Here is a 26,531-nt window from a genome sequence, read left to right on the forward strand (position 1 = left end):
TTGCACATTTATAATTATTTATTATTATAAAAGTAACATCCGTGTAATACAATTAAAAATTACATATCTATATCTTAGAATGTAATTAATAAAATATTTATGCATATGAACGATAGGTCCTTTTTCTGCAGGTTTTTAAACATAATGTGTGTGTGTGTGTGTGAGTAATATTAAAATTAATTAAAGTTAATTAAAGTTATTTTAAGTTTTAGGAACCTATGGAGATACGAAAATTAAGATTAAACCGGTGACTGTTGTTAAATTATTTTCGTTAACTGGCTGAACAGAATCGTAGACAGCAGAATTATTGTTTCAGACCGTATTGTGTTCTTCTTGGGGTGTATCGGCTTCTTCTTGGGGTGCATTGGCTTCTTCTTGGGATGCATTGGCTTCTTCTTGAGGTGCATTGGCTTCTTCTTGGGGTGCATTGGCTTNGGCTTCTTCTTGGGGTGCATTGGCTTCTTCTTGGGATGCATTGGCTTCTTCTTGAGGTGCATTGGCTTCTTCTTGGGGTGCATTGGCTTTTTCTTGGGTTGTATTCGCTTCTTCTTGAACTGTATTGTTATTCTCTTGGATTGTAAGGTTCTCCGATATTGTAACATGTCGTGTTTGTTGGGCTGGATTAATATTTTCGTTAGTTACATAAGCATTGTAATAGTCATAATTAAAATTTTGGAGTGTATTATTTCCTGATAGGATTGTATTAGTGTCTGTCATATAAGCATGTCGACTTGGTTGGTTTGCTAAAAGACTTGGCATATTAATTCTTGGTAACGTAAGAAATGATGTTTTTCTAGCTTTTTTCACTTGTCGTAATAGGTACCAGTAGAAATATCCAGAAAATAATGCGAGCACCTTAAATACATATATATATATTTACTACTAATTAAAATTTCATTATAGCGTATAAAAAAATGTTTAAGTTTCGATAGAAGATTTTTGATTATATTTTATGGGTATATAATATACACACTTACCAAACAAACATTTAAAATTATAATAGTATCGACTGTAGCTTGATAAGTAACATGCAATATATTGAAGATTACATCAAAGCAACCGTTTTTATGTAAAGCTGGATCATCATCTTTACAAATAGTCATATTGTTGCAGCAAGATCCTGGAATAACATTGTGGTAGGTTATCCAATCAGTGTAATGAAGAACTCCGCAGCAAGAGAGCTGTAAATGAATAAAAAGAATTCTTTATTGTTATTAATGGTTTATAAATAAATTTCATGGAAATTTAATTAAGCTATGCTTGAAAAGATCAACTTCACAAGCAAAAAATTTATTTATTATTCTTGAAAAATACAAAAATAAATCCTCCCCGGCGGGGAATCGAACCCCGGTCTCCCACGTGACAGGCGGGGATACTAACCACTATACTACCGAGGACTTGGTTGTGTTTACGAATGTATTTATCATATATAAATACTCTTTTAAAAATATTTATGTACAAGAAAATAATTTATTATTACTTAGATTTTTATTTTTATATTTACTGATACTTTTTTAGAATACAAATCTCATATTTTCGAAGTACTGAGAACAAAATATCAAGATGATGTAAGCTATATTTAATTATTGATGCTGAAGAAATATGTAGAATTTTTGCTATAATAATAATTATTTAGTCATATTAAAATAGACAAAAATTGATAGAACATTAATTTTTAAAATTAAATCTGCGAAATTATTCATTATTTACATAACGCAGTTATCAATGGAGGAAAGCTACCGACAGAGAATATTTATCGGTAATTAAAAATTAATCATCAGCAGCAAATAACGGAATCTATAATATTTTTTAGTTACTTTCATTTAAAATTGATAATACGGATTTGAATACCATAAGATTTTATCATAGAGAGATTTCGACTTGTTATAATTGATAAATTAATATTAAATAACTTACTTCTCTTTGCATGAAATGAAACTGGAAATTTTCAAATGGATCTATTCTTAGCGCATCGTATAAAATATTAGTAAGCTGTTGTTCAGATAAATAATTTTTTACTCTAAAACATATTGCGTATCCATCGATAATAAAAAATGTTACTATAAAAAGACCCATACTCTAGAAAAAAGAAGAACAATGAAAATCATTTAATTTTCTATTCTAGTGACGTTCAATATCGTAATCTTGGATATTAAATAAATTTCTTACGGTTATTAGCCCTGATTTAGAATATTGGAAGCCTGAAATTAATGCAAGACTAGCACTTGTTATCGCCAAGACTGAAGCCCAAAACAAAACAATGTAATCTGTTTTAAGAAAGGACATTAATATATTTATATCCACTAATGCGTGAAATGCTATTGCTAGGGATTGTATACACATCATTATTCCTAAAACCTGAAAAAAATATAATGATAACAATATTGCATTAACGAAGTATGTTTTTTTTATTTATGAAAGATTAACACATTATTTTAATTTGGTGTTACTTACCACTACTGCATTAATGGCCGTAAAGAACAAAATTGTGATGAACGAATCCAAACATGGATATCGTTTAGGAAGATGTAATAATATTTTTCTATCGTTTTTCCACATTTTTAGCTTATTTTCTTTTTAAATAATAGCAAACAATTTCTTAATATTCTAATCTTTTCGTTAAGTTAATAAAGTATCTCCTTATTAACTCCTATCGTTAACGATTGCTTCCGTAGTAATAACTCGACATTCGTTCTTGCTCATATCAGTTAGTATCATTTTCTCGGTTACATTTCTTGGAAAAATATATCAAAGATATGTTTTAACCTTTTTCCTTTTTCTTTTCTTTTGCTTTATTTTTCTTCTTTGAGGGAGGTATTCTTGAATTCCTTGCTATTTTGTACATCTTTTTATAGATTGGAATTGTTTATTCGATCAAGTTAATAGTTGATTACACACATAGTATAAAAAATGACAATGTATGCATAGAAAGATGTTAATAATTTTTTATTACTGTTAACAATAACTAGTACGATGAAGAAAGAAAAATAATAGAATCAAGATAATTAAATGATAAGGATGTGATGTTTGTGATAACATTGCATTTATACCACTTTCCGTAATAGATAAATTTACTTAACGAACCTTAAATTTAAAAATGCTATTTTTGTGTTCGTTCTTCCCGGTATCTTGCCCTTGGTGTTATCAGTAATATATATACGGATAAATAGATTATTATATTGTTGTAGTATATATACACTACACGAATAATTATTTGTATTGGTATCGATGAAAATAACTATTACTTTATCATTAAACAATTATTTCAACTTTATTAGTAATATTGACGGTGTTTTATCGATTTGGCCCTACAGCAGAAAAGAGGTTGAATCTATTGAAAAAAAAAGATATATAGATAATGATGTTTATATATCATAGTAATTAGCTACAATTAAAATATGAGATTTCTGAAGTTTAAATTAAAGCTGTTAATCATTATTTTTAAACGCGTACGTCAGTGAAATTATTTTTATATTTATATATTTCTTTTTAAATTGTACGTGTTAGAATAGTATATATTTATATCTGCCATCTATTGGACGTATATCAAAATAAGATAATCTACTTTACCGATATGTAGAATTATACTTCGAAGAATTTGTACAAAAACTTCAATTTCAAAAAGATTATTTTTTAGAAAATATTTAATAAGATGTATATTAAACGTTTAAGTATTAATAAATAAAAATTATATAATTAATTATATAAATAAAGAGAATTCTAAATTATTTCTTTACATCAACAGTCATCAAGGTTCCGTGGTGTAGCGGTTATCACGTCTGCTTTACACGCAGAAGGTCGCCAGTTCGATCCCGGCCGGAACCAGTCTTCTTTTTTTTTTTTCTTTCTGTTAATATTTATGATGTAAAGTATAAACAAGTAAAAGAAGGAATGTAACAAACACAAAGTTGCATATTGAACAATTTAACTTTGATAATTTACTTTATTCGCTTACTTTATGGAACACATTGAGTCTTCCCATTTGGAAACCTAAATGAGGTATTAAACTTATTACATTCTCGAGTAGTTATGATTATGTTAACAATGTTTTCTTTAATACATGCAGGAGTATATGTCGAATAACAAATGATATCCTGAATTCATTTATTCATTTCTTATGGTATTCTTATATTTGCTGTTTTATCATTTATATATATTTTGTTGTTTAAAAAACGTATAATCATAAAAAATAATAATTCTTATTAATTCATAATTTGTGATATTGATAAAATAAAACTTGTTATTTACCGAGACGCAGAAAGAGTGGGAATAAAGTTAAAAAGAAGAGAAAAGGAAATCGCGATTGGTATTCGATTCGCGTGCTCACATTCGTCTTGTCTTACCTTTACGTTCGACCGCTTGAAGAGTGAACCGCTTGGAAGCAATGCGAGCAAAGGGAATTTTCTTTCATCCGTTCGTTTCTCCGTTCATTCACTGTTCCTCTCCTTACATACATACTCCGAGCCACCTGGCTCTCCACCTGCATCTCCGTTCTTTCGATTCCTCACGTTTCTTTCCGACTGGTAACGAGAATGGATCCGGTTTTTAATCGCAATTCGCAATTCTACTGTTTCTTCCTCGCTCGGTATTTTATCGCATAACGACAAGATACTCGAGAAAAGCATGGAGATTTATGAAAGAGAGAAGAGACAGGAAGCGATACGCTGGATAACAAAACTACGTTCAATGAATGACGAGGCGAACGGATAAATTCGATAAATTATTTTTCAGGTGAAACTTCTTGTTAAAAATTTTATGAAACGATATGGAAAAAGAGGGAATATGGAAGGAGTGAGATAGAACCCACACTCGATCGACATTATGGAAATGATGAAAATTATGGAAGGTTCTAATTTTTGTAGTGTGGTGTGTATATGTATGCATATTTATGAGAGATACGTCGATCGATAGTTATTGCGAGATGCATTTGTTTATAGAATATTGAGCAGGGACAGACATACCTTGAGAGTGTTCGATATACCGTAAATGATTGTTAATTAATCGAAGGAAATTTATATTGTAGTTTAAAAACACGGAATATAAATTCGACATATCGTACTATTCGAAATTCATCTGATTCGACTGTATCATTGTCCTCTATGGAAGTCGATCAAATTTATTTTATTGATTGTTGTTGATATGAATTTCCGATAGACAAAACAAACTCTATTAGAATTTAATCGATTAATAATTTTAAGAATTACCATAGATACCATAGGAGAAATGACTTTTCGAGAGAAACGCCTTTTAAAGTACTGACGGAACACGAAAAGCTATGAGCGCTCATAATTCTCAAAATTAATGTGGATAGTAGAATAATTATTCGGGCAAAATACGTTAAGAAGAATAAAGAAAATGGCTATGAATGGAACTAAATCGAATTTATTCGATCAGGTAAATAAGAAAAACTTTCTTAAAAGAATGGCAGATATAGGGAAAATTAGATGGAAAAGTTGGTTTCTTCGAAGAAATTTGTATTCTTTGAAATAGAGGAAGTATTCGACGGTATGCACTTAACACGCTTAATAAATCTTCAGAGTGAAGAAAGGTAGGTCAAGTGTCATGAGAATGCCCTCTAGGATGCCTTTTCATTCGAGCACCCTCGAATACCTTATCTCTTGGCGAGATGTCTAGTGAACCACGTGACTTTTCTACCCTTCTCTCTTTTTCTATTTCGTGAAATACGTATACGTAGGCCCGGTATTAAAAGAAACTCGGTAGAAAGTCTTTATGGGATCCGAAGGCAATGCATACATGTACTTATACTACATCTTACGTATACACCAACTCGTCGTAGGCTATTGCAAAAGGCTTCAACCATCTAACAAGCAACTCATTGTACCGAAGTTTACGATCAACGAAACGTACCGGTGTGTAAAAATGTTTTTCATACATTACGTACACATCGCTATGATCGCGCGGAATTACAACGCTCAGGTTGTCTACAATTTTTACGATCCTTTTTTCTGCTCTTTTCCCTTTTTTATTGTTTAATTTCTTCCTTTACGTTATATTACTTTTAACATTTGTTCCCTCTAAGATATTCCAGTAATATTATATCATGCAGCATTTGGTTACGGTACTGTTGTAAGAAAGTAATGTTTATTATAACAAACAAGTAAAACAGGAAATAAATCGATTTTATGATAGGGACGTACAAAAAAATGATTGATCTTCCGATGAATTCGTAGTAGGTGAGTCATTACGAATGATATTTCGGATGTATATTTTTAGTTTTCAGAGAAATGTCTTCACATTCAATGCTATGATCTTATTTTATAAATATGTTTTCTACTCGAATATATAAATAATTCCATTAAGAAAAAATTGCGATTGCAGGTTTACGAATGCAATAACGTCATAAAAGAATAGGTAAATACTTCGGTAAATTATCTAATATTATTTTATATTGCTCCTTTGTTTTCTATTTTCACGTAGACAAGACTCATAAATTGGTTTTACTGCTATATTTATATTACATAACGGATATGGTGAAAAACCAATGTTAAAATTTTGCAAAAGAACTTTTCACTTCTGAAAAACGCATATTGGAATTGTTTTCTCACTGACCCAAAGTTAAATCGAATCTAATCATCGATACTAATTCGATTCAAAGAGAATCGCGCAATGGATAGGTAAACAATTAGATGTTCAAATTATAATTCATTTTTTGTTGAATGATGAACAGCACAGTATGTCGGTCAGATCCACCTGCTTCCTATCGTCCGCATGGCAACTCCGATTTCGCTCTGTACACTAACCGAAGGAAAAATCGATTCTCCTGCACGCGATCGTAGCCGAATAACGCCGAAGCTGGCACAGCTGTACTTGTACATGACGAACTCGTAAAACGAATACAAACGGGTTACAAGTAAAATCATAATGGATTTCAACGACTATAACAATTAATATTACACGATTTATTCGAATTAGTAAACTAGTAAATTTTGACATTTTTTATATAAAAAGTAATATTATTTATTTGAATATAAAATACTACAAAGGTGTTACGGTTAACAAAAGACTCTAGTGTTATTTGTTTAAGAATAAAATATGATAGATATTCAAAATGTTTTGAGTAAAATATGCATAATATTTTTTTACAATTTCTTTTTATTCAGAGATAAAAATACTAAATATATAAACAACAAAATATTAGCGTTATTTATTCGAACAGAAACGACGTTATAATAGTCGAGTATCTCGTTTTTATTTCTTAATTGATAATTATTTTACATTAATGATAAATTATGATAATTTAGGAGTAATACTTAAATGGTACGTAAGTTTATTTCTTGAAAAATAATATAAATTACTTTGATATTGTTAAAAAACAGGAATGACTTTATAGGCTATTTATCCTTCACTATATTATTTATTTCAGTTAAAAATAAAAAGACGTTAATAATGATATATATGATCCTTTTTTATCATCGACCCTTGTTGATTGGTTCATGGCAACCCTCTTGTGTTCGTAAACGCGTAAACATATGGCTATGCATTCTCTGTATGTATGTGTTATTATGTTAATATATTGTACATGCGTTAAGCATATATAGAGAAATATACCGTATGAATAATAATCGTGAATGACTTTCTATACTATTTGAATGGAAACTTTTCATTAATAAATAGACAGTGGGAAAAAAAAAGACATTCTTACAGTTGCAATGGAATATAAAAAATGAGAGGTACGAGTAAGGGAAGGTAAACAAAATCGAGCGCGAGACGCACCTGAAGTCGGTCGGGTGTATTATGTTGACGTTGATGGCCGCGACGCGGCGTTGTATGCGCGCGCCTATCGCAGTGGGGATGACCGGGAAGTGGGGTACCGCGTGTTTCCCATCTCTGTCTCGTTAGTTTAGCTCGAGTTCGGCGCGCGGCCGGTTCGTTCTTGTCGCGCGCGGGCGCGCCTATACTTTTTCTTTCATGAGATCGAAACGTAACCAACGTCATACTATCGATAATCTTAGCCGGCTAAAAGTGTTGAAGAAATTTCACGGTAATAGTCGGGTTTTTTTAACTCGGCATTGTGTATTTACACATTGAGACATTCAGAGCGGGTTGGTATTTCGAACGAACTTCAATCGCCATTTTTTCTTCGTTCTCTCTCTCGAGCCGAGTCGCATCTTTCTCTTTCTTTCTTTCTTTCTTTCTTTCGTTCTTTCTCTCGCTCTCTCTCTCTCTCTCTCTCTTTTTCTCTTGACTTGGTGTTCGGGCAACGAACTCCCGTCGTATTTTTTTTCAAAGATATCACGAACACTTTTCTTCGTGTTCTTCTTCTTCTTTTTCTTCCTCTTCTTCCTCTTCCTCTTTTTCTTCTTCCTCCTTCTTCATCTCCCTCTACCATCGGCTTCTTCCGTTTTGGCCACGTACCAAAAAGCGCTTGGCAGCATCGGCGAACGTCATCGAACGTCTTCGTCGTTGCATTCGGCGACTGCATCGCATCCCGAACGATACCCGCATTATCCGAGTATATGTATTATAGATACATAAATGTATTAGATATTTTGTTCATCTTACATCTCCTCTTATTCCTCGAAACGCTCGATAGAAGTTTACTTTTTCCTTAAACGACGTTGACGTTCTTCTTGGTGCGTTCCACAACGGTCATAAGTGCGTTTCCGTGAACATTGCACTTGTTACATCGTTTACAGTAGTGACAGTGAACTTCTCCTTCTCTTTCTCTCTTTCTTTTATCTTTATTTTTGCAAATATATAGAATCAAGAATACAATTACTCTGTCGGTAATTATTTTATTCAATATCGAACTTGTCGCACGACAAAAAAGTCGATCGAATAAACTTGCTCGTTTTAGATGAACTGAAATGAAGGAAATGAATTCTAAGACTTAATTTGATTGGATCGCGAATCGCGATTAAGCCGCGCGATATTTTCTCATTAGTCGGCAAATTCAGAATTAGAGGATGAAAATAATACTTTTTTCGTATCATTGGTCTATCAAAAGGAAACGCATTTAAGTATTACATATATGTGTTTCCTCTCCTACTCTCTTTCAATGGTTGAGTTAAAGCACGCGCGAGTAGTTAATTAGTTATCGTCTTAATTAGACCGGTTTGGTGATTTATCGTTCGAATTGTCGATTGAGGCTTTCGGTGATTGGTTTCAGTGTTCTCTTGATTAGTTAGCAGTTTATTTTGAGTTTAATTAAAAGAAAAGGGTTTAACATAGGTAAAATATGAAACAGGGTAAATGGAAAGTAAAGGTTTTTTATGTTATTGCGTCATTCTATGGCGCATCCTCGTCGTATAGCGTTCAGTTTGATCGATAAAGTTTCGCGTTCTTTCGACTTGCGATAGATAATATGCGTGGTTGGATTGAAAAGTCTTGAGCTTCTAGAACCAATTTTTCTTTTGGTCAAAGTCGCTTTTATTTAAAAAAAACAAAATATATAAATGTATTTTTTGTTGATGAAAATTTAAAGTTCGTCAATCCACTCTCGCATATTTTTCTCATATACGCGTTTATATAAATTTGATTACAAGTAGAAATTAAGAAAGAAAAAACAGTATAAGAGTCTCTTGAATTAAAGAGAAAAAAAAGGAAAGACTGGGAAAGGACATTAGAAGGGCAAACAGCCCTTAAAGACTTAAAAGACATGACGCAACTTGAGTGTCGTCGATAAACAGAAGAACGTATTCCGGGTGCTTGTGTGGTCCCATTTGTGAGATTGGTGAGAATCCTTGGTGACTGTGGTTAACGCGCGTATACTACACTTCTTTACCAAGACCAATCGGAAAAGTCTCAACGCCTGCACTCACATCAGTGTCAAAGTTTCGTATCAAAGAAGAAGGGTTACTCATGTTGGGAGTGCTTAAGCGGCGCTGGAAGCCTTCGAAAAGGTGAGTACTTTTTTTTCTTCCATTTTCATTACTATGATAATATATTCATGTTTTCATTAGAATTACTAATTTAAAAGTTTTATATTTATTTCCGATAAGAAATAATTATTATTTCAATTAAATCATTTGGATATTATTAAGTTGCCCAATAATGAATTTCAAGATTGTTCAGCCTCCGGAATTCTTTGAAAATTTAAAAAATAATCTCTTAGAAACTTTGAGAATCTATGAAACCTTCTAAATACCTCAAAGAATAGGGGAGAATCTTTAAAAAATCAACTAATAATATCGAAATTTGTAATGATATTTTGAAATATGTTGAACAATTCTGAGTCTTACACAGTAATGATTTATTTTTCGATCAAACTCTCTTTTATTTTTCAAAATAAAAGTTACTTTTTTCGTCGAGGGACAGAACTCTACAACCCACAACCCTCTTATAAATAATACTTGTATCTTCTATAGATCGCGCGTAAAGAGTAACACCTTGCAATCAAAATTTCTTCCGTGCCATTTTTTTTCGTCCTTTTTTCCTCTTACATCGTTCTCGCCCACGTATACAATGCCATTTTCTGTAACTTTACTTCCGTCCGATCAGACGACAAAGTGGGCGAACCTAACCTAACCTAAAATCTTTCGAGTGTCGTCCCACTCGCCGGTTCATAACCGCTGACATTATTCCGACGAATTATTATTCGTCGTTGAGGAAATCCTATTGTTAAGATTCCAAATTCTCTTTCCTATATTTCTTTTTTCTATTTTTTTTTCTTCTACTATATTTTACAGATACATTTATTTTACCTCGTTTACTATTTCTTTTCGAAATTTTTTATCAATCTTCAGTTATATTTATTTCGCAATTAATTTTTGTTTCCTTCGATATATATATTTATGTAATAATACTTTGTTTGATGTTTCAATTTTTTGGTATAATAAATTTACTTGCATACGTTTTTATATTTCTATACAATATATGCATCTGTGCGTTTTAATCGTCGAGACCCAAATGTTAGCGTGTCGCGGACATGACCTTCACCACGCGATCGATAGAGAACTTTCAGCATGTTCTATATACGAAAAACATTAGAAAGAATTTATCTTCTTTCAAATGCTATTCGCATACTGAGATACCAACATATCCGACAGACGATTTTTATCGAATTAACGAAATTACAAGTTTTATATCAAAGGATTAATGTGACTTTATTTACAATTAAAGAAGCATAGCAAAATATTCATATGCAGATATACATATACCAATCATTTAAATTAAAAAATACTTACAATCAAATACAAATAATATTGGATCAAATAAATAGAATATTTTTATTCGTGAATTGAATTATATGATTTCAAATAAAAAAAATAATGGATGAACATTTTATATTTAGAAGTTAAATAAAATACAAATCACGGAGAAAATGACCTGCTAATATCGGATATAAGTGGAGATATTTTTCGAATACCGGTATGACTTTACGTATTTCAGTTTTTTAATAACGGTATAAAAGTACAAGCGAAAAAAATGTATAGCACCGGTATTAAACCGGTATTATATCGGTATTTTATGTTTCGGTTCAGAAATCTCTGATTAAAAGCGATATTAACGAAGGTTCGGGTAACACAAAAGGTCTTGGAGTATAAACTAAAAATAAAATCCACTTGAGAGAGAGAGAGAGAGAGAGAGAGAGAGAGATGGAGAGGGKGGAGAGGGGGGGGGGATACATATACATGATAATACTGGTCGGAAACAGGGGGTTAAATCGGGCATCGCACGCAGTAGTTCGCGAATTCGTGGCAATAAAATACGAAGCGGCGTTATGCTCCGACTAATTTACTAATTGGAGGACACTGAAGTGACCGCGGCGGGGTAGAGAAAGGGGGTTGAAAGCGAAGCAAATTGGGCTAACACATAGTAGACGTATTTATAGGAACGGTCGCGAAGCGTCGTAAGAGAAGAAGAGAGAGAGTTCGAGGGTGAAGGCCTGCACCATCTCACCCTCGGGATATCGACTCGACGTTCGAGCAACGCGTTCTTCTAACGAGTTCTTAACGACCTTTCTAAATGCAGTTTCTAGCCACGTAATCCAGATGCACCATTTCGAGCCCTTAACCCTGAAACGGAAACAACAGCTGCTGTTTAAAAACTTTGTTTTCCTTAGTATTAGAAAGTATTAGAATTATCATCATCGACTCGATATATATTTTCATTCATCTGATCAAATGTTTTTAGCTATCGATTGTAAATGTTTTCTTTTTTTTTGTTTTTTGTTTCTTTTCAAATAAATGATTAGTATAGAATTTAATATAATGAATATTTTTATCGGACATAAATAATTATTATTCAATCGCATTTTTTTTGTGTGCCTTTATTGATTGTCAGATCTTATGTTAATATTTAGAATTTATTTGGAATACTGACAAAAATTGATTATATTTACGAATATAAGTATCATTATTCCATCTTACGTGGAAATAATTGAGCCTAACGTAATTATAATTTTGGTTTCGATCAAACTTTTCCTTTTTCGAAGCTCAACATTTTTCAATCCATCCTTGAATACATAAATAAAAATGAAAAAAAAAAGAAAGGAATAAAAAGTACAAAACTAGAGTTGTTAGTTTTCGTATAATATAAAAGAGTCGACCAACAATCTAATAAATGTTAATTTGATAAAAGAAAAATAGGGAAGGGTTGTATATTGAAATCGAATGGAATTCGCTGACTCTTTGACCTGCTTTCGTCGAGTGTATCGTATTTCTACATTGCACGAGACTCTTGTCAATTAAAAAAGAAGACACCAATGTGATATTCACCTAGGATTCGTAGTTAACTTTAACGCTTACGGTTTCCATCGGTATCTCGTCTATCCTATCGAAATATACTAGTTTTCTATTCTAGCTCGAACGTGACCGTTTTCTCTCTCACTCTCTCTCTCTCTCTCTTTCTCTTTTTTTATTTTTTCGTTTTCTCTCTCTCCTTCTATCTATCTTTCTTTTTCTCATGGACCGAGTCAAGCATACCTATTGACCTCCGATTCCACCCACGATTAACCACCATCGCCGGTATCGCCATCGCGAGAAGAGAAAAGCCGAATGGAAGAAGAACTCTTTTCTCTGTTGAAAGAAGATTTACGTCGTATAAACTAATACCACTTCGACTATTTATCAATTAAAGGTGATAGTAGCTATTGATAGATATAGTAGTAGAGCCTCTTATACGTTTCACGTTTTACAAATTTAAGTTTTACATGGGATTTTATTCGGAGAAAGTTAAATTTACATAAAATATGTTTTTTTTTTTGAATAAAGAAAGATCGTCTTTCTTTAAATAATTGATCAATGTTTTTTAATGAAAATAATTCTGTATAAAAGTAAGCATAGAACTAACTGCTTTACAATATGCATTCTGAACAGAAGCCCTTCCTAATTGCACAAGTGCTAATGAAAAAGTGTAATTTTCGAGTCGATTCAAAAATGCATACGTTTTTATGGCACAAATGAGTGGTTTTTTCTTTCAGCAATTTTTTATTCGCGTTACATTTGCTTTGCAGGAGTATCACGTTATAAGAGGTTCTTCTGTATTACATGTTCTGCTCATTTAATTGATTTTTTTTTAATAGTTTATTTTTATTCGATCTAACTAGAAAAAAAAAGATTACATTATGAATTTTAACGCAATTTAATAACCAATTAAAACTATAGCAATGTATTCGACAAAATGTATAATTAATTTCATAAATATTATATATATAAAACAAAAATGTTTACTCGTGTCCAATAATTAATACGATTAATTTCCATAAAATGTTGACTAGTATCTTTAATTTGTATATTCTAAATTACATTTCTTTCCTCCCAGTTTAACTAGAAAAGTCATAAATATTAAAGGGAGGCGGAGTTGAAGAAGAAAGAAAAAAAACATCATTGTAGTCGTAATAGAAACTTTCGTCACCTCGTTTCATTTAGGTAAGATTACGAATAAAAATAAATTATTCTAGCAATCTGATATAAGTTATGAAAATACATTGCAGTAAGTTATCGGTCGCAAAACACTTTAACATCATACTCGTCGTTCTTCGCTCTACTTTAGTTTACATCTATCGGTCTCTTGGAAGATTTACATGTCGTATGCGTGTATTATACGGACGTGGTACATCGTCGTTTCGTACGTCGCCAAGAAGTTATTCTCGTAACGGGTTAACTTAGAAATCTTATGAGTCCAGCAAAGCCGGACCACTCCTCGAAATCTTTACTCTTACGTTATCGACATGCCTAACCTACGCATCTAATGTTTTTTTTTTTATTTCAAAAATCCTTACTTTTTTCTTTTTTTCTTTTTTTTTTTTTTTATAAATTATTAGACTACTCGAAATGTGGAAAAGAAATATTTTTTTTATTGGATAAGTAAAACAGAAATATCATACATACATACACATATAGGTATATATATATATATATATATATATATATATATATATATATATACACATAAATGCATGCAAGAATTTTCTATAAGTACTCGAGTAACATTTTGTATGTATGTATGTGAACGAACACGAACTGTGAGAGTAATCTTGGCCAAGAGGAAGTTATTTTTGTCGACGTCAATTTGTGTATCTAAAATGCATATGTAGATAGAAGTATGCATACGTATTTATGCATACGTGTGTATATACATACTTATACTTTTTTTTCTCGTTAATGGAACAAACTGTAAATAATAATAAAGCTTAAATATACGTAAGGTCTATTTGCTTGTTTGAATATTAAATAATAATAGGGAAAATTTACGTCCTGTTTGGTATAACGAAGGTGGAAAATAGTGAATAGTGTAATGAAGGAATTATGAAACGCTAATTAGAAATAATATAAAAATATATAAAATTAATCTTCTTTTTTTTTTTTTTTATAGAGAGAAATAAGATCGAGAATATTTTATTCTTTTCTAAGTACAACATCTTTGATAACACAATTTGATCTTTGAATGTCTTCATCAGTATGATATTCAAGGTTTAGAGTAATACTCGTAGTATTATGAATATACATATATTATAATATGAATCATTCTACTTGAGATAACCGGTCTTTCAGAAATAATGAATATTTAAATAATAGACGTTCTACTTTATTTCGAAGGACTAAGAAATAATTCTGCTTGTATAAAGTGTAATTAAAATACGTGATAAAAATTTAGTATTGGATTCTTTAAAGATATTATTGTTCATTTAAATACGTATAATTTATTCTTTAAAAATGATAAATACCTTTATTCGTGAATATTAAAAATGATTAAGTAATATATCGCATAAAATAATATTCGAAGGAAAGGAAAAAAAGAAAAAAATAAATAATATCAACATGGATCCGGAAATACTTACTGAGTTGTAAAATTGTCAAGTATCACTTGAGTGTATTCAAATTATGTTTATTGGTTGGAATTATGATGCATTCTATTGACATATCCTTACATGAAACGCGTTTCAAGTGCCCACTTCAGCTCATCGTATTTTTCAGTTTCAAATGTACGCCTACTTATTGCAAGTTGCAAGTACGGTAATACATTCGCGGTTGTTAAAGATATTCAGAAAAATTAAAAAAAAAAAAATAATTATATATTTGAATATAGTGTAACTAGTATCTCAAATTTAATTCCATGAAATAAAATAAACATAATTGAATATCTTAGCGGAGTAAACGTGCTTGACATGCTTTTAGGATCATGCAGATTTGCAAGACTTTAACATGCGGTCTTACGGTTCAAATCTTGAAGGATTGATGAGACATAAAAGACCATATTTTTTTGTCTACTCGCTAAAATTATTTTTTGTCTGCGGTTTTGCGTTAAAGCTGCGTTTTGCGCTCGCTAAAATTTGTGTGCGCGTGTGTGTGTGTGTGTGTGCTATCCGCAAACTCTCGTTAACTAAATTTCGTGGTTTGTATTATTATAGAACATAGAGGCGACACCACTCGAGTGAGTAAATTAATACTAAAATCGCACTTGAAAATCTTCTAACTTAGAATCTAAACATTTCACGGAGGCTCCTGTTACATAGAATATAATCAATTCCATAGAATATTTATCCTCTCTACACGCACACGAGGAATTTATTTCTAAAACGTTATTGCATATTTTTATTGAATTACGTAATCTAGTTGTCTTTGAATTCAAATATATATGTTAGGGGACGAATTTTGAGCATAGTCAATTTTTTTAGAAATTAAACATATTTCTGGACTCCCTGTTGACGTAACATATTTTCTTCTTTACCTATGATAAATCCATTTCTGAAATGTTGCATATTTTCGTTGGATCCAGTAGTGTCTAGTCGTTTTTGAGAACGATTATGCGTCGAAGCTAAAAGCTTGCAAAACTTTTCTCTCTCTTTCGTTCTCTCTCGTTCTCGTTCTTCTGACTGGTTGGCAATAACGTTTCACACTATTTACACTGGGTGCAGTTGGGCGTAGAAACGAGTGTTTGACTCCCTCTCGTCGGAGTGATCGTGGGCGCACGAGTACAAGGCAAAGTTTCTTCTTCTTCTTCTTCTTCTTCTTCTACTTCTACTACCTTCTTCTTCTTCCTTCTTCCTTCTTCCTTCTGCGGACCGAGGCCATCGATTAGATAGGAGAACGAGCTCGCTTTGGATACTACTCGAGCCGTATCCACCAGTGGTATAATGCTTTAAGGGAGACGCATGGGAGCATAGCGAAAGAGAAGAGGCACGCCTGGGTGAACGAACTCCTCTCTTTCTCTGTCTCTTTCTATCTTTCTTTCTTTCTATCTTGCTTGCTTTCTTTCTTTCTTTCTTTCTTTCTTTTTTTCTTTCCTTTCCTTCCCTTCTTTCCTTTTTTTCCCATTCGTTCTCTTTCTCGTTGGCCAAAGCGGAACTAACGACCCCTAAATGAGCCGTTGTGGTCGCGTCGCGTACCACTCGTCCACGTACGTGTGTTCATGTATATGTCGTGTCTTCCTCTTTTATTTTCTCTATTTTTATTCTTTTTGCTTTTTTTTCTGGAGCTTTTCTCGCTTTTGAAAGTTGAACTACAAAAGATACGGTGTTCTAGGGACGAGTGCAGTAGTTTTGTTTCATTATACTCGAAATATCCGGGAAATCTTCTAGGTTCTTCTTTTTTTATTCATATTTCTTACATCGATTTATATTGTTAATTAATATATTATAAGTTTGAAATAATGGGTTAAAATTGTTTTAGAAATTTTAGATTTGGAATTAGGTTTCGTTGTTGTTTTGTTCGTTTTTTTTGATGGAAACCCTATAATAGTGTTAGGTGTTAAGTGAACTATAACATTCGGATCGAGGGGTTGGTTTTTGCAAGGACAGACGGTATACCTATTCGAAATTACGCAAATATTTTAGTTTTGTGAACCACGAAATTTTGTATCGGTTGAACCGTTAGAAAAGGCTTCTACGGGAAGGAAAAGTATTTCTTAAGTTGAAACCTCTCTCTATTTTTAAAGAGCATCGTCAATAATGCCAACCACAAGTTCAAAGATACCGCCGTCAACATATTCGAAAATACATTTTAAATGTCTCTAAAATCTAAATATTATCGATAATTTTATTCGTGAATATTCCAAATTATTAAACAATACGTTGCACGAAATAACATTTCAAGGACATTTTTCAGCCTGACAAAGAAACAATCTTTTTTCGTCGACGTAATTTGTAAAACATTTAGATAAGAATAAGCTCAAAATTGTTCAATTCACGCTCTTTTAAAATACCGAATATATTTTAAAGAAAAACGGAGTAATATTATTAATTGAAATAAATATTTGAGAAATATTGGAAAACATGGAATATATTATTGTATAGAGAGGAACGAGAGGACGCGTTTGTTCTATTGCTTGAAGAAGTAACTGAATCCGTTCTCCCGGAAGCGGTCTCCTCGGCGAAGAGGGAAGAAACCGCTTCCGTGCATAGAAGACAATTGCCTTTCGGAAGATGGCCCCCGACTGTATTTCAAGAGTAGCGATCTACCGGTTCGAATCGCAACTCGAGAAACTCGAGAAAGGAAGTTGTAAAGTTCACCATTCCGGTATCGATCTCCTCCGTGGTATTCGTGCTCACGCCGTTATCCCATAAAGCGCCTTTCTATCGGATTACTCGAATTTTCGCTTCGTCCTGGAATACACTTCTTGCATGGATACTCGAATAACGTGAGCTATTTTACCGTTGTTTCTTTGTTCAATAAGTCGAAAGAAGAAAGATTACCATGGACTTTCTTCTCATGAAATTCAATGATTTTTATAATCTTTCAAGTCCTACCACGGATGAAATTTCATCCGGTAATAATGTTAAATAACGTTAAATCACATTTTCAAAGTCTTGCTGTGGGATATATTTTTTTTAAATTTTATTTATACGACCAACGTGAACAATTCATTTCTATCATTTTTTTTTTGATATATTAATAATAATAATGTAGGAAAATTTTAATTGCTTACTACGATGAAATATCATTCGTGTGATAGTGTTGTAGTGATTTATTATTTTTATTTTAACGATAGCTTTTAAGAGTTAATACGATTATCCTAGAAAGCGTTAGAACGAGTTACATGTAGTCAAACCTTAAGTGTTCGTAGTATGTATCAAGATTATTAAAAAGAAGTCTTAATGAACGTGATTAGAGAAGTGATTTTTTTCCCAAGTTATAAGACGTTTTTAACGTGGATAAAAGTACTTATGCAATAACTTATTAACCATTATAAAGTCTATAGAAAGTAAAACGCGTGATGTAAATATTCGTAATAAAAATAACATAAAGATATTATTCAGTTATGATAAAATTATATTACATTATTCGTATTTGTTTATATATATGAATAGAATTATATTTATTTTTCCATTTGCTTTTATATTATATATATATAAACGTGCATTTAAAAAAATATCAAAGTTTGGATAGACGGAAAAATTGATGGGAATTTAAAAAGGTAGAATAATTAATTGAACAAATTTTCTTAATTGCTGAACGATTAAACAAGGAAAATAATTATTATTCGAACATGTTTCTTTATCTTGAATGAATAGATCTCCCCTTAAAAAAATGTTAAAACGAAACGTACAAACGTTTTCGTTAACACCTGAAATACAAATTCTTAGCTTCCGTTTGACACGTTTGAAGAAAGTTTCACGCTCTTAGTGTGTTTATGTAAAAATAAAATAAAATAAAAAAAGAACATAAAAATAACAATAAAAAGGGAACAATGCTGAGAAAGCGATTGTTATTACGGAGGAGGTCGTGCTACGGGAAATACGGAACGATGGGAGGCTAGTTAGAGCGCATATAAATTAAGCGTACCATTCGAATCTCCATGGTGACTCGTTTGACATGGATTTACAAGTGCCCCTTTGTGCGCCAAGACTCTGCCATGAGTACAAAGACCTTGTAAGCGTAGAACACGCGAAGAGAGTAACATTCCCTTTAAGTCGTGGACGGAATGGATAATCGTGGCAAGCTCTGCTACTCGTCGTTTCCCTTCTCGATCTTCTACCTGTTTCCTCTAACTTTTACGTAAGGAATCACTGATAGATACTTTCAACCAGAACAGAACTTATTATTCTGTTATACTCCTTCTTTTCATATGTGTATGATTCTTTTTTCTTTCATTTTTTTTTTAGTTAATATTTGGGTTAAGATTTTTAAACAATTTTGATTAGTATTTTAAATAAATATGACGTAAGGTATCAGTGTTATACAGATTACTACAAAAATTGTTAATATTCATGATAAAATATAAATATGTATAATACTTTTTGTCAATATATAAGACTGACACACCCTGGAGTAATCTTGAAGTTACCCTGAAGCAAGATTTAATCAATCTTATTTATGTTATTAATAATGATAAGCAGTAAAATTGTTAATATCAAATAGTACTCGGAGCAACCCCTAACGCAATCTTCCTTTTATTATTACTATTGATACTATATTTAAAATATTAATAAATATCGATACATTAATATCGACTTTACTATTATTACATTATTTCTTTTATAATATTTCAATAATATTTCGTAAAAAAAAAAGAAGATTAAACTCGTTTGACTTAATTATTATTATTATTTAATAAATTCAGTTCACATTTTGGTGTAATTTATTTTCATAATATTTCATGGAAAAGATAGAAGAATGAATTTTTTGTTTTTCTTGTCTTCAGCATTATTATTCGATAAATATATTTATATTTTGGGGGTGCATTATTCCCGATAGTATTTTGTTAGAAAGGTAGAACTCATGACCCAGTCAGAATGTCGACGGGCGGAGGTTTATCGATTGGGGTAGCTCCGTGCCCCACCCGGTTTTGAACCGGGCGAATATAGTTCGGCTCGGCCTCGGCCTCAGCTTCATCATCGACCTCGGCATCGACCTCGGCATCGACCTCGGCATCGACCTCGGCATCACTGACCTACCTACTTACTCCTACTACTATCTCCTTGGTGTATTCTCGCAACCGTTCAACCAAAGATTCGCCCTCGAATTCTCCAACCATCTTCGATTCTCATCCCTCTATTTTTTCTTTTCTTATTTCATTTTAAAAACACACCAGGTGTCATTCAATGTGTATCTTTCATTTCGATAAAACAGAAGATCAAACCCAAGTGCAACTAATATAATATTTTAATCTTCTTTATTATTTAAATCATATTTATCAAGGATTATAATATAATTCACGTGTATTCAATAATTTTAACTATATTATATTAATTTGTTAAATTTATAATATATAAAAATGAGTATTACGTATAGCTTTTCTATCAAATATTTTAAGTAGCCATTATTTTTGGTTGCGCAAACTATTCGTGTTTAAAGTTACGTATGTAGTATGTCTACGTAGATAAATGTGAATACAAAGGACGCAATCTGTAAGTAAATCTGTTGGTTATCTCGATCTAGAACGTATGTTTCAATATAAACGTAACATAAATTAAATGATAATAAAAGTATCAGAGTTTCTTGTTAGATAAGATTATGTAAGTAAAATTTGTCCTGATTATATGTTTGCTTTTTTGATTGGTAAAGAAACACGTGTTCATATTTTTTAATGACGTCTATCGTGTACACATTGGTAGCACTTAGGTTTTATAAAAATAATAAGAAAAACCTTTTAGAAGAAAAAGAATGAATTTCGTCTTTGTTAACAAGAATCTCAGGTTGTATTAGTTGAGTAGTTAAGTAGCAGCTGACTTAGCAAAAGCATTGCACGGCCTTAATCGGCGATTCGCTCGATGATCTATTATTTCGTTGCTTGGCTAATTACCACCGAATGTGCCCTTAATGATCGCTATCAACGATGATCTATCGCGTGGCACTAATTACGTTAATCTCTCGAAAACGTTTAATCTATCGGTTAGAACATCAATCGTATCAACGTTTTACCTTCTACGTTCTTGATACCATTTCAACACGAATAATTACGATGAATATCTAACAATCCTAATAATAATAATAATAATGATAGTAATAATAATAATAATAATAATAATAATAATAATAATAATAATAATAATAATAATAAACCCTGTGTGAGACCGGGGTAAGAAAAGAATAGTCCGGCAGTAATCCTTGCTTGTCTTAAGGCGTAAAGCCATAAAGGCGACTAAAAGGGAAAACCCATGAAACGGTGAAATGACATAGACTTTCCGTTTGAATTGATTCTACCCTTACATTAGTTTCAAAATATTGTATTATATATTTTTCAATATTTCCAGATTGTTTTATTTAGATACTAAATAAGAAACAATGTTTAGTTAATAAATTATATATAATAATAATACAATATTTATAATTATAATTTGAATAAAGTCGAATAAAAGCGAAATGAATTATTATTGTAAGAAATAATTATATTATTTTGAATTGTTGAAAAAAATGAATTGAAACTATGGATTGTGTATAGTTTTAGGAAAAGTGCATCGCTATCAGAGAATATGTAAATAATGTGTCACGTGAGAACGATAAAAGCGGATGACACGCGTAGATCCAGGTTTCTACGCACGTTATGTATGTCCGCGTGACGCGGATGTAGAGAATAGTACGTGTCTCGTTTCTTGAATAAATAAATCTTTGGGAGATTACTTTCGTATAGAACGCGTAGCTACGACACTGATTTTCGTCGAAAAATCGTCGTTTAAAGACTTTAGAAGAATCGTTTACAAGATTATCGAATATACGTGTACATATACAAAAGTTATCGTTTTCTACAAAAAGTATCTGGGGAAAATACTTTATCTTTCGAAGATATTTTGAAGAGAGAGAATAACATAAGCGGATAATAAAATAAAGCCTTAGTGACATTTAAATCTTATGACTATAGGTTTTTTTATTTAAATTCCTTCTCGGTATAATAGATATATACTTATGCGTGTTCTATGTATTTCGTGCATTTTTGAATATCGCGCAACGTGACACCGTAAACACGAAAAAGTAAGGAAGAAAGAAAGGTAGACACAAAAAAATAAAAAAAAAAAAATCGAATTATTATACCATGGTTAGGAATTGAAGGTAAAAAGAAAAATCTCTGTAGAATATAAAATTTCATAAAAAGCTTAGGAAAAAAAGAGGGTATTACGAAAAGCCAAGGAATACATTATTTTTAGGGGTAAAGCAGATCGAAATCGAATTTTTATCGGCTCATACGCGAGAACCTTAAACCTACTAGAAAATGCTCGCCTTTTTTTTCTTCTTCTTTCGTATGAAAGGGCCGGAAGAAAGGCGGGAGAAAATTGAAGTACCTTCTCTCCTATGGATTTTGTCCTCGGTTACATAAAATCTTTGTAGTTTTACCACCCTTGCGATACGTTAAAACTTTCAAACGTCCTCCGGCACGGCGTTTGCTCGTACACACTCTTATAGTTCTCTTCGTTTTTTTTTTTTCTTCGTACAAAGGAACACGTTCAAAGACATCATCACATTGCAGCAACCCCTCGAGATAGATTACGTGTGCCGTTAGACTCCTGGGAATAAAGTTCGTCATAAAAAAATAATGAACAGTGCCGCGAATAGTCGGGATCGATACGCAATCATTCGATTCATTGAAATAAATTTTTCGAAATTTTTCTTTGCCCAACGTTTGTTATCACTTTTCTTTTCCTCTTTCTTTTTATCCCAATGAATACATCGATATAAGTATAATCTCGTAAATAATACTAATCAAATTTCTTATTTTACGAGTAAGCTACGTAGGTATATGCAATTTCTACGATTATTACTGTTTATTTAAAGACCATGTATAGAAACGTCTCGTTTAGATTTCTTAGATAGTCTCAATCTGTATGCCAGGCTTAATCAACTTATTTAGATTTCTTTCATATGAATGATAATTCCTGTTACATTTATACAATCCTTTACAGGTATTTTCTTTTTCCTTTTTCCTTTTTTTTTTCTTTTTTGCATTTCTATGCTTGGTCATTTATTTCTTAGTATCTTTTGTATAAATGAAATAAATTTCTTAGTAATATTCTATGATATCACTTAAAGCTAACACTCGTCTCGATAAGAGTGATAAAAGTGACGTAATCTTACTCTAAAATTCATTAAGCATTAGATAAGATATTAGAATATTTAATTTTTATTTTATCGTCTACTTAAAGTCTGTGTATTTGCGATCTAATTCATTAAATATGTTAGAAATACTTCTTATTGTTAGCTATTATAATAAAATGGATCAACAAACGGAATCGGAAATTACTAGTAGCTTAGTTCTAATGTAAGTTTCTCCAACGAGTGCTACATGTTCACTGACTCTGCATATTAATTAAAAGCGGCATCAATTAACTAACGTTCAATTGTGTGTTTGATAAGATATCAGAATATTTCATTATTTAATTTATCAAATACTTAAAATCTATATTTGCGACCTAATTCATTGAATATGTTAGAAAAATCATACTTATTGTTAGATATAATAAAATGGATTAACAAACGGAATCGGAAATTATTAGAAGCTTGGTTCTAATGTTAGTTTCTCCAACGAGTGCTACATGTTCACTGACTTTGCATATTAATTAAGCAGCATCAATTAACGAACGCTCAATCGGGTCAGCGCATTGTCCGGCAAAGCGAGACCAAGCGAAACTCGATTCGAGTTGCTTTAGAAAGGAGCTCGACCTCGAATCAAATTGAAATCCGGATGGAAGGATACAGTTTTTGAGTATGTTGACTATAAAAAAAAAAAAAAATTAAGAAAATGAGAAATATATTCATATATATAAAAAAGAAGTATTCTTATTTACATTAGCGAAATATGATGCAAAGAACGTCAGTGTTTCCTCTTTATGCTTTGTAAGCAAACGACGACGAAGACGACGACGACGACGACTATGATGAAACTCGACGAGAGAGAGAGAGAGAGAGAGAGACTATTGCTGGTTATAATCGTAGCATAAAAAGGGAACAAAGCGAGCTTTCGTGCACCAGATACTTTAATGTTATATACGGCGAACGAATCCAACGAATTTCAACTGAAATTAATTATCACACGGATAAGAAAGTTTCATGGAATAGAAAATAATAGATAACCTTTAGCTATGTGAAATGCATCGTGGAAACTTTTACAGTAATTGAAAAAGATTTGTGAAAATAATTGAAATTAAAAATACAAAATGTTTAATACGTAAATCGAATTGATTGATTAGAAATTTGAACATTTTGATTGAAAAAGAAATGATAGTAGTGTTTTTTTTTTTCTCTTTAATTTCAATTCATGCAAAATATTATAAATACTTTTAATATTTAGATTTTATTCTTATTATTAAGAATTACGTGCTTTTTTAATTTTGCAAATATCATAAAAGAAATCTTGAAAATGTCTTAACCCTTTGAGCGTTGGACAACCGAAATAAAAAGGAAACTTTGAAAGGCCGGAATTAAATGGAAAGTATCTAGCTGTGTGTACGGGTATTATTTTATATAATATAATCGTTGCGCAAAGCATAGCCTTTGACGCCCCTGGACAATAGTAAGCATCACACACTCAAGCGCTTATATGCGTTCTTATCGTTTAAAAGGTTAAATAATAAAATATGAATTATTTAATCCTTTAGAATAAAATTAGTTCTCATTTACTAAAAAAAAAAAAAAAAAAAAAAATGTTACATTCCTATTATTACTTATCACATAAACTTCGTAGAAAAATACAATTTGTAATTGTTTTTTGATAACATTTCTGTGACCATCCGAGCGAACAGGTGACTCGTGTTTTCTTGCAAAAAAAAAAAAAAAAAAAAAAAAAAAAAAAAAAAAAAACTTCTCGATGATCTCGAGAAAAGAAGGAGATAGAACGAAGAAATTCTAGTCGTTTGGTTTGTCCGGATATGGCGGCAAATCATTTTTTCCCCCGTTGGATTTCTCGAGAGACCGCAGAGATTCTCATAAATATGATCTTTCGAGCCGCAATAATAATAAGAAAACGTAGGAACGGTCGTGCCCGAGCGAGAATTATAATCAACGACTTTTCCTTCGCAATTTTCTTACTCATTCGTAATAATACTAATCGTTATGAAAATTTTCTCGTAGAGTCAGTCAGGTGCTTCTTCTCGAGGTGCAATTGGTGGCAAATGAATGCAAACGAATGTATGATCCTCGACCACTTCTCGAAACTTTACGCATCCCCCTAGCTAAATTTGATAACTCTTTGAGCTTTTGTAGATTATTATTGTTATTTTTTTTATTTTAAATCTCCTCTTCTTCACCTTTTTATTTTCATATATTGTTTTTTATTGCTCTTCCTTTCTTAATTCTTTTCAAGTAAAACGATGGGCAGTGCCCAAAGTCTTTTCAATGGAAGAAGACGTCGAGACTTAATTGTATTTTCATGAAAAAAGGTAACCGAAGCTTTTTACTGGCGAACAATGCAATATAATAACACGAAGAGAGAGAAAGAGACGAGTAAGGGTTATTTCTTTTTCATAAAAAAGCACGCCGATATATGTCCGTTAATGAATTTTACTGAATATTTCGTGAAAGAAAAAAAAAAAAGAATATGAAAAATTTAACATCTTATTTTTAACCCAATCTACCTTGTCCCTCCTTTTTTCCAAGTTCAATAAAAATAAAATAGTAAAAATACGATAGATTTTTTGATTATAATAAATTTAAAATAATTCAACTGCAGTTGTGGAACATGGTTAGTAAAATAGATGTGTTATCTATTCGGAAAAACAAAAATCGTGCATTGTTGACTTCAGAGAAGCGATAAAAAGGTAAGACTTTTTTGGTAGTATTGGATAGATGTTCGTACTGGAGCTATAAAAAGGAGATTAAAAACAAGACACATAATTAAAATTATTTGTAACATTTTGATATTACCTTAAATAAGCATAATATATATTTTCTTACTAAACGATRTCATCTCGTTGAAAGAAAACAAATTATTACACACAAGTCAATCTGTTAAACGTGTATGTTCAGTTATCGCATATATACCAGTAAGAATTAGTAGTTTGTCGGGTTGCCTTCGTAGCCAAGTGCGCAAGATGTTCGACTTGTGATCTGAATTCTCCACAACAAACCGAGATCAAATCTATCCTGAGGAAGAAAATTCAAGAAGGGGAAACACATTATTTCATTATATTCAAGCTGTACAATAACAATAAACGTCAAGAATAGGATGATACGTGTGTTTGGGTCTAGGGAGGTAGGATC

At 31.7% G+C, this 26,531-nt stretch overlaps 2 protein-coding genes and 2 non-coding genes across 9 annotated transcripts in view; 2 read left to right on the plus strand and 2 right to left on the minus strand.

The window, feature by feature from the left end:
- Positions 1-3: 3 nt before the first annotated feature.
- Positions 4-2,296, minus strand: LOC106783770. Its single transcript, XM_014742609.1, has 4 exons — positions 2,170-2,296; positions 1,918-2,079; positions 978-1,181; positions 4-855 (listed from the first exon to the last, which is right to left on the minus strand). Exons 1-4 carry the CDS (start codon positions 2,284-2,286, stop codon positions 313-315), a joined length of 1,026 nt encoding a protein of 341 aa, XP_014598095.1. The 5' UTR covers positions 2,287-2,296; the 3' UTR covers positions 4-312.
- On the minus strand, positions 1,326-1,397 carry Trnad-guc. The gene has a single exon. It is a non-coding gene; the product is annotated as a tRNA-Asp (tRNA).
- A 1,456-nt stretch (positions 2,297-3,752) lies between the features above and the next one.
- Trnav-uac lies at positions 3,753-3,825 on the plus strand. Its single transcript has one exon. It is a non-coding gene; the product is annotated as a tRNA-Val (tRNA).
- Positions 3,826-7,848: 4,023 nt separating this feature from the next.
- LOC106783761 overlaps positions 7,849-26,531 on the plus strand; it is a 130,020-nt gene continuing 111,337 nt past the window's right edge. For 3 of the 6 annotated variants that reach the window (XM_014742579.1, XM_014742583.1, XM_014742584.1), the window contains exons 1-2: positions 7,849-8,063; positions 9,510-9,863. In XM_014742579.1, coding sequence (XP_014598065.1) covers positions 9,823-9,863 — 41 coding nt within the window. In that variant the 5' untranslated portion in view covers positions 7,849-8,063; positions 9,510-9,822. Of the gene's footprint in view, positions 8,064-9,445; positions 9,864-26,531 lie in introns of all 6 variants that reach the window. The other 3 variants (XM_014742580.1, XM_014742581.1, XM_014742582.1) reach the window with 3 other exon arrangements.

This window comes from Polistes canadensis, unplaced genomic scaffold (genome assembly GCF_001313835.1).
Source record: "Polistes canadensis isolate GaletaPanama2010 unplaced genomic scaffold, ASM131383v1 scaffold_25, whole genome shotgun sequence".
In the NCBI taxonomy this organism is placed as follows: Eukaryota; Metazoa; Arthropoda; class Insecta; order Hymenoptera; family Vespidae; genus Polistes; species Polistes canadensis.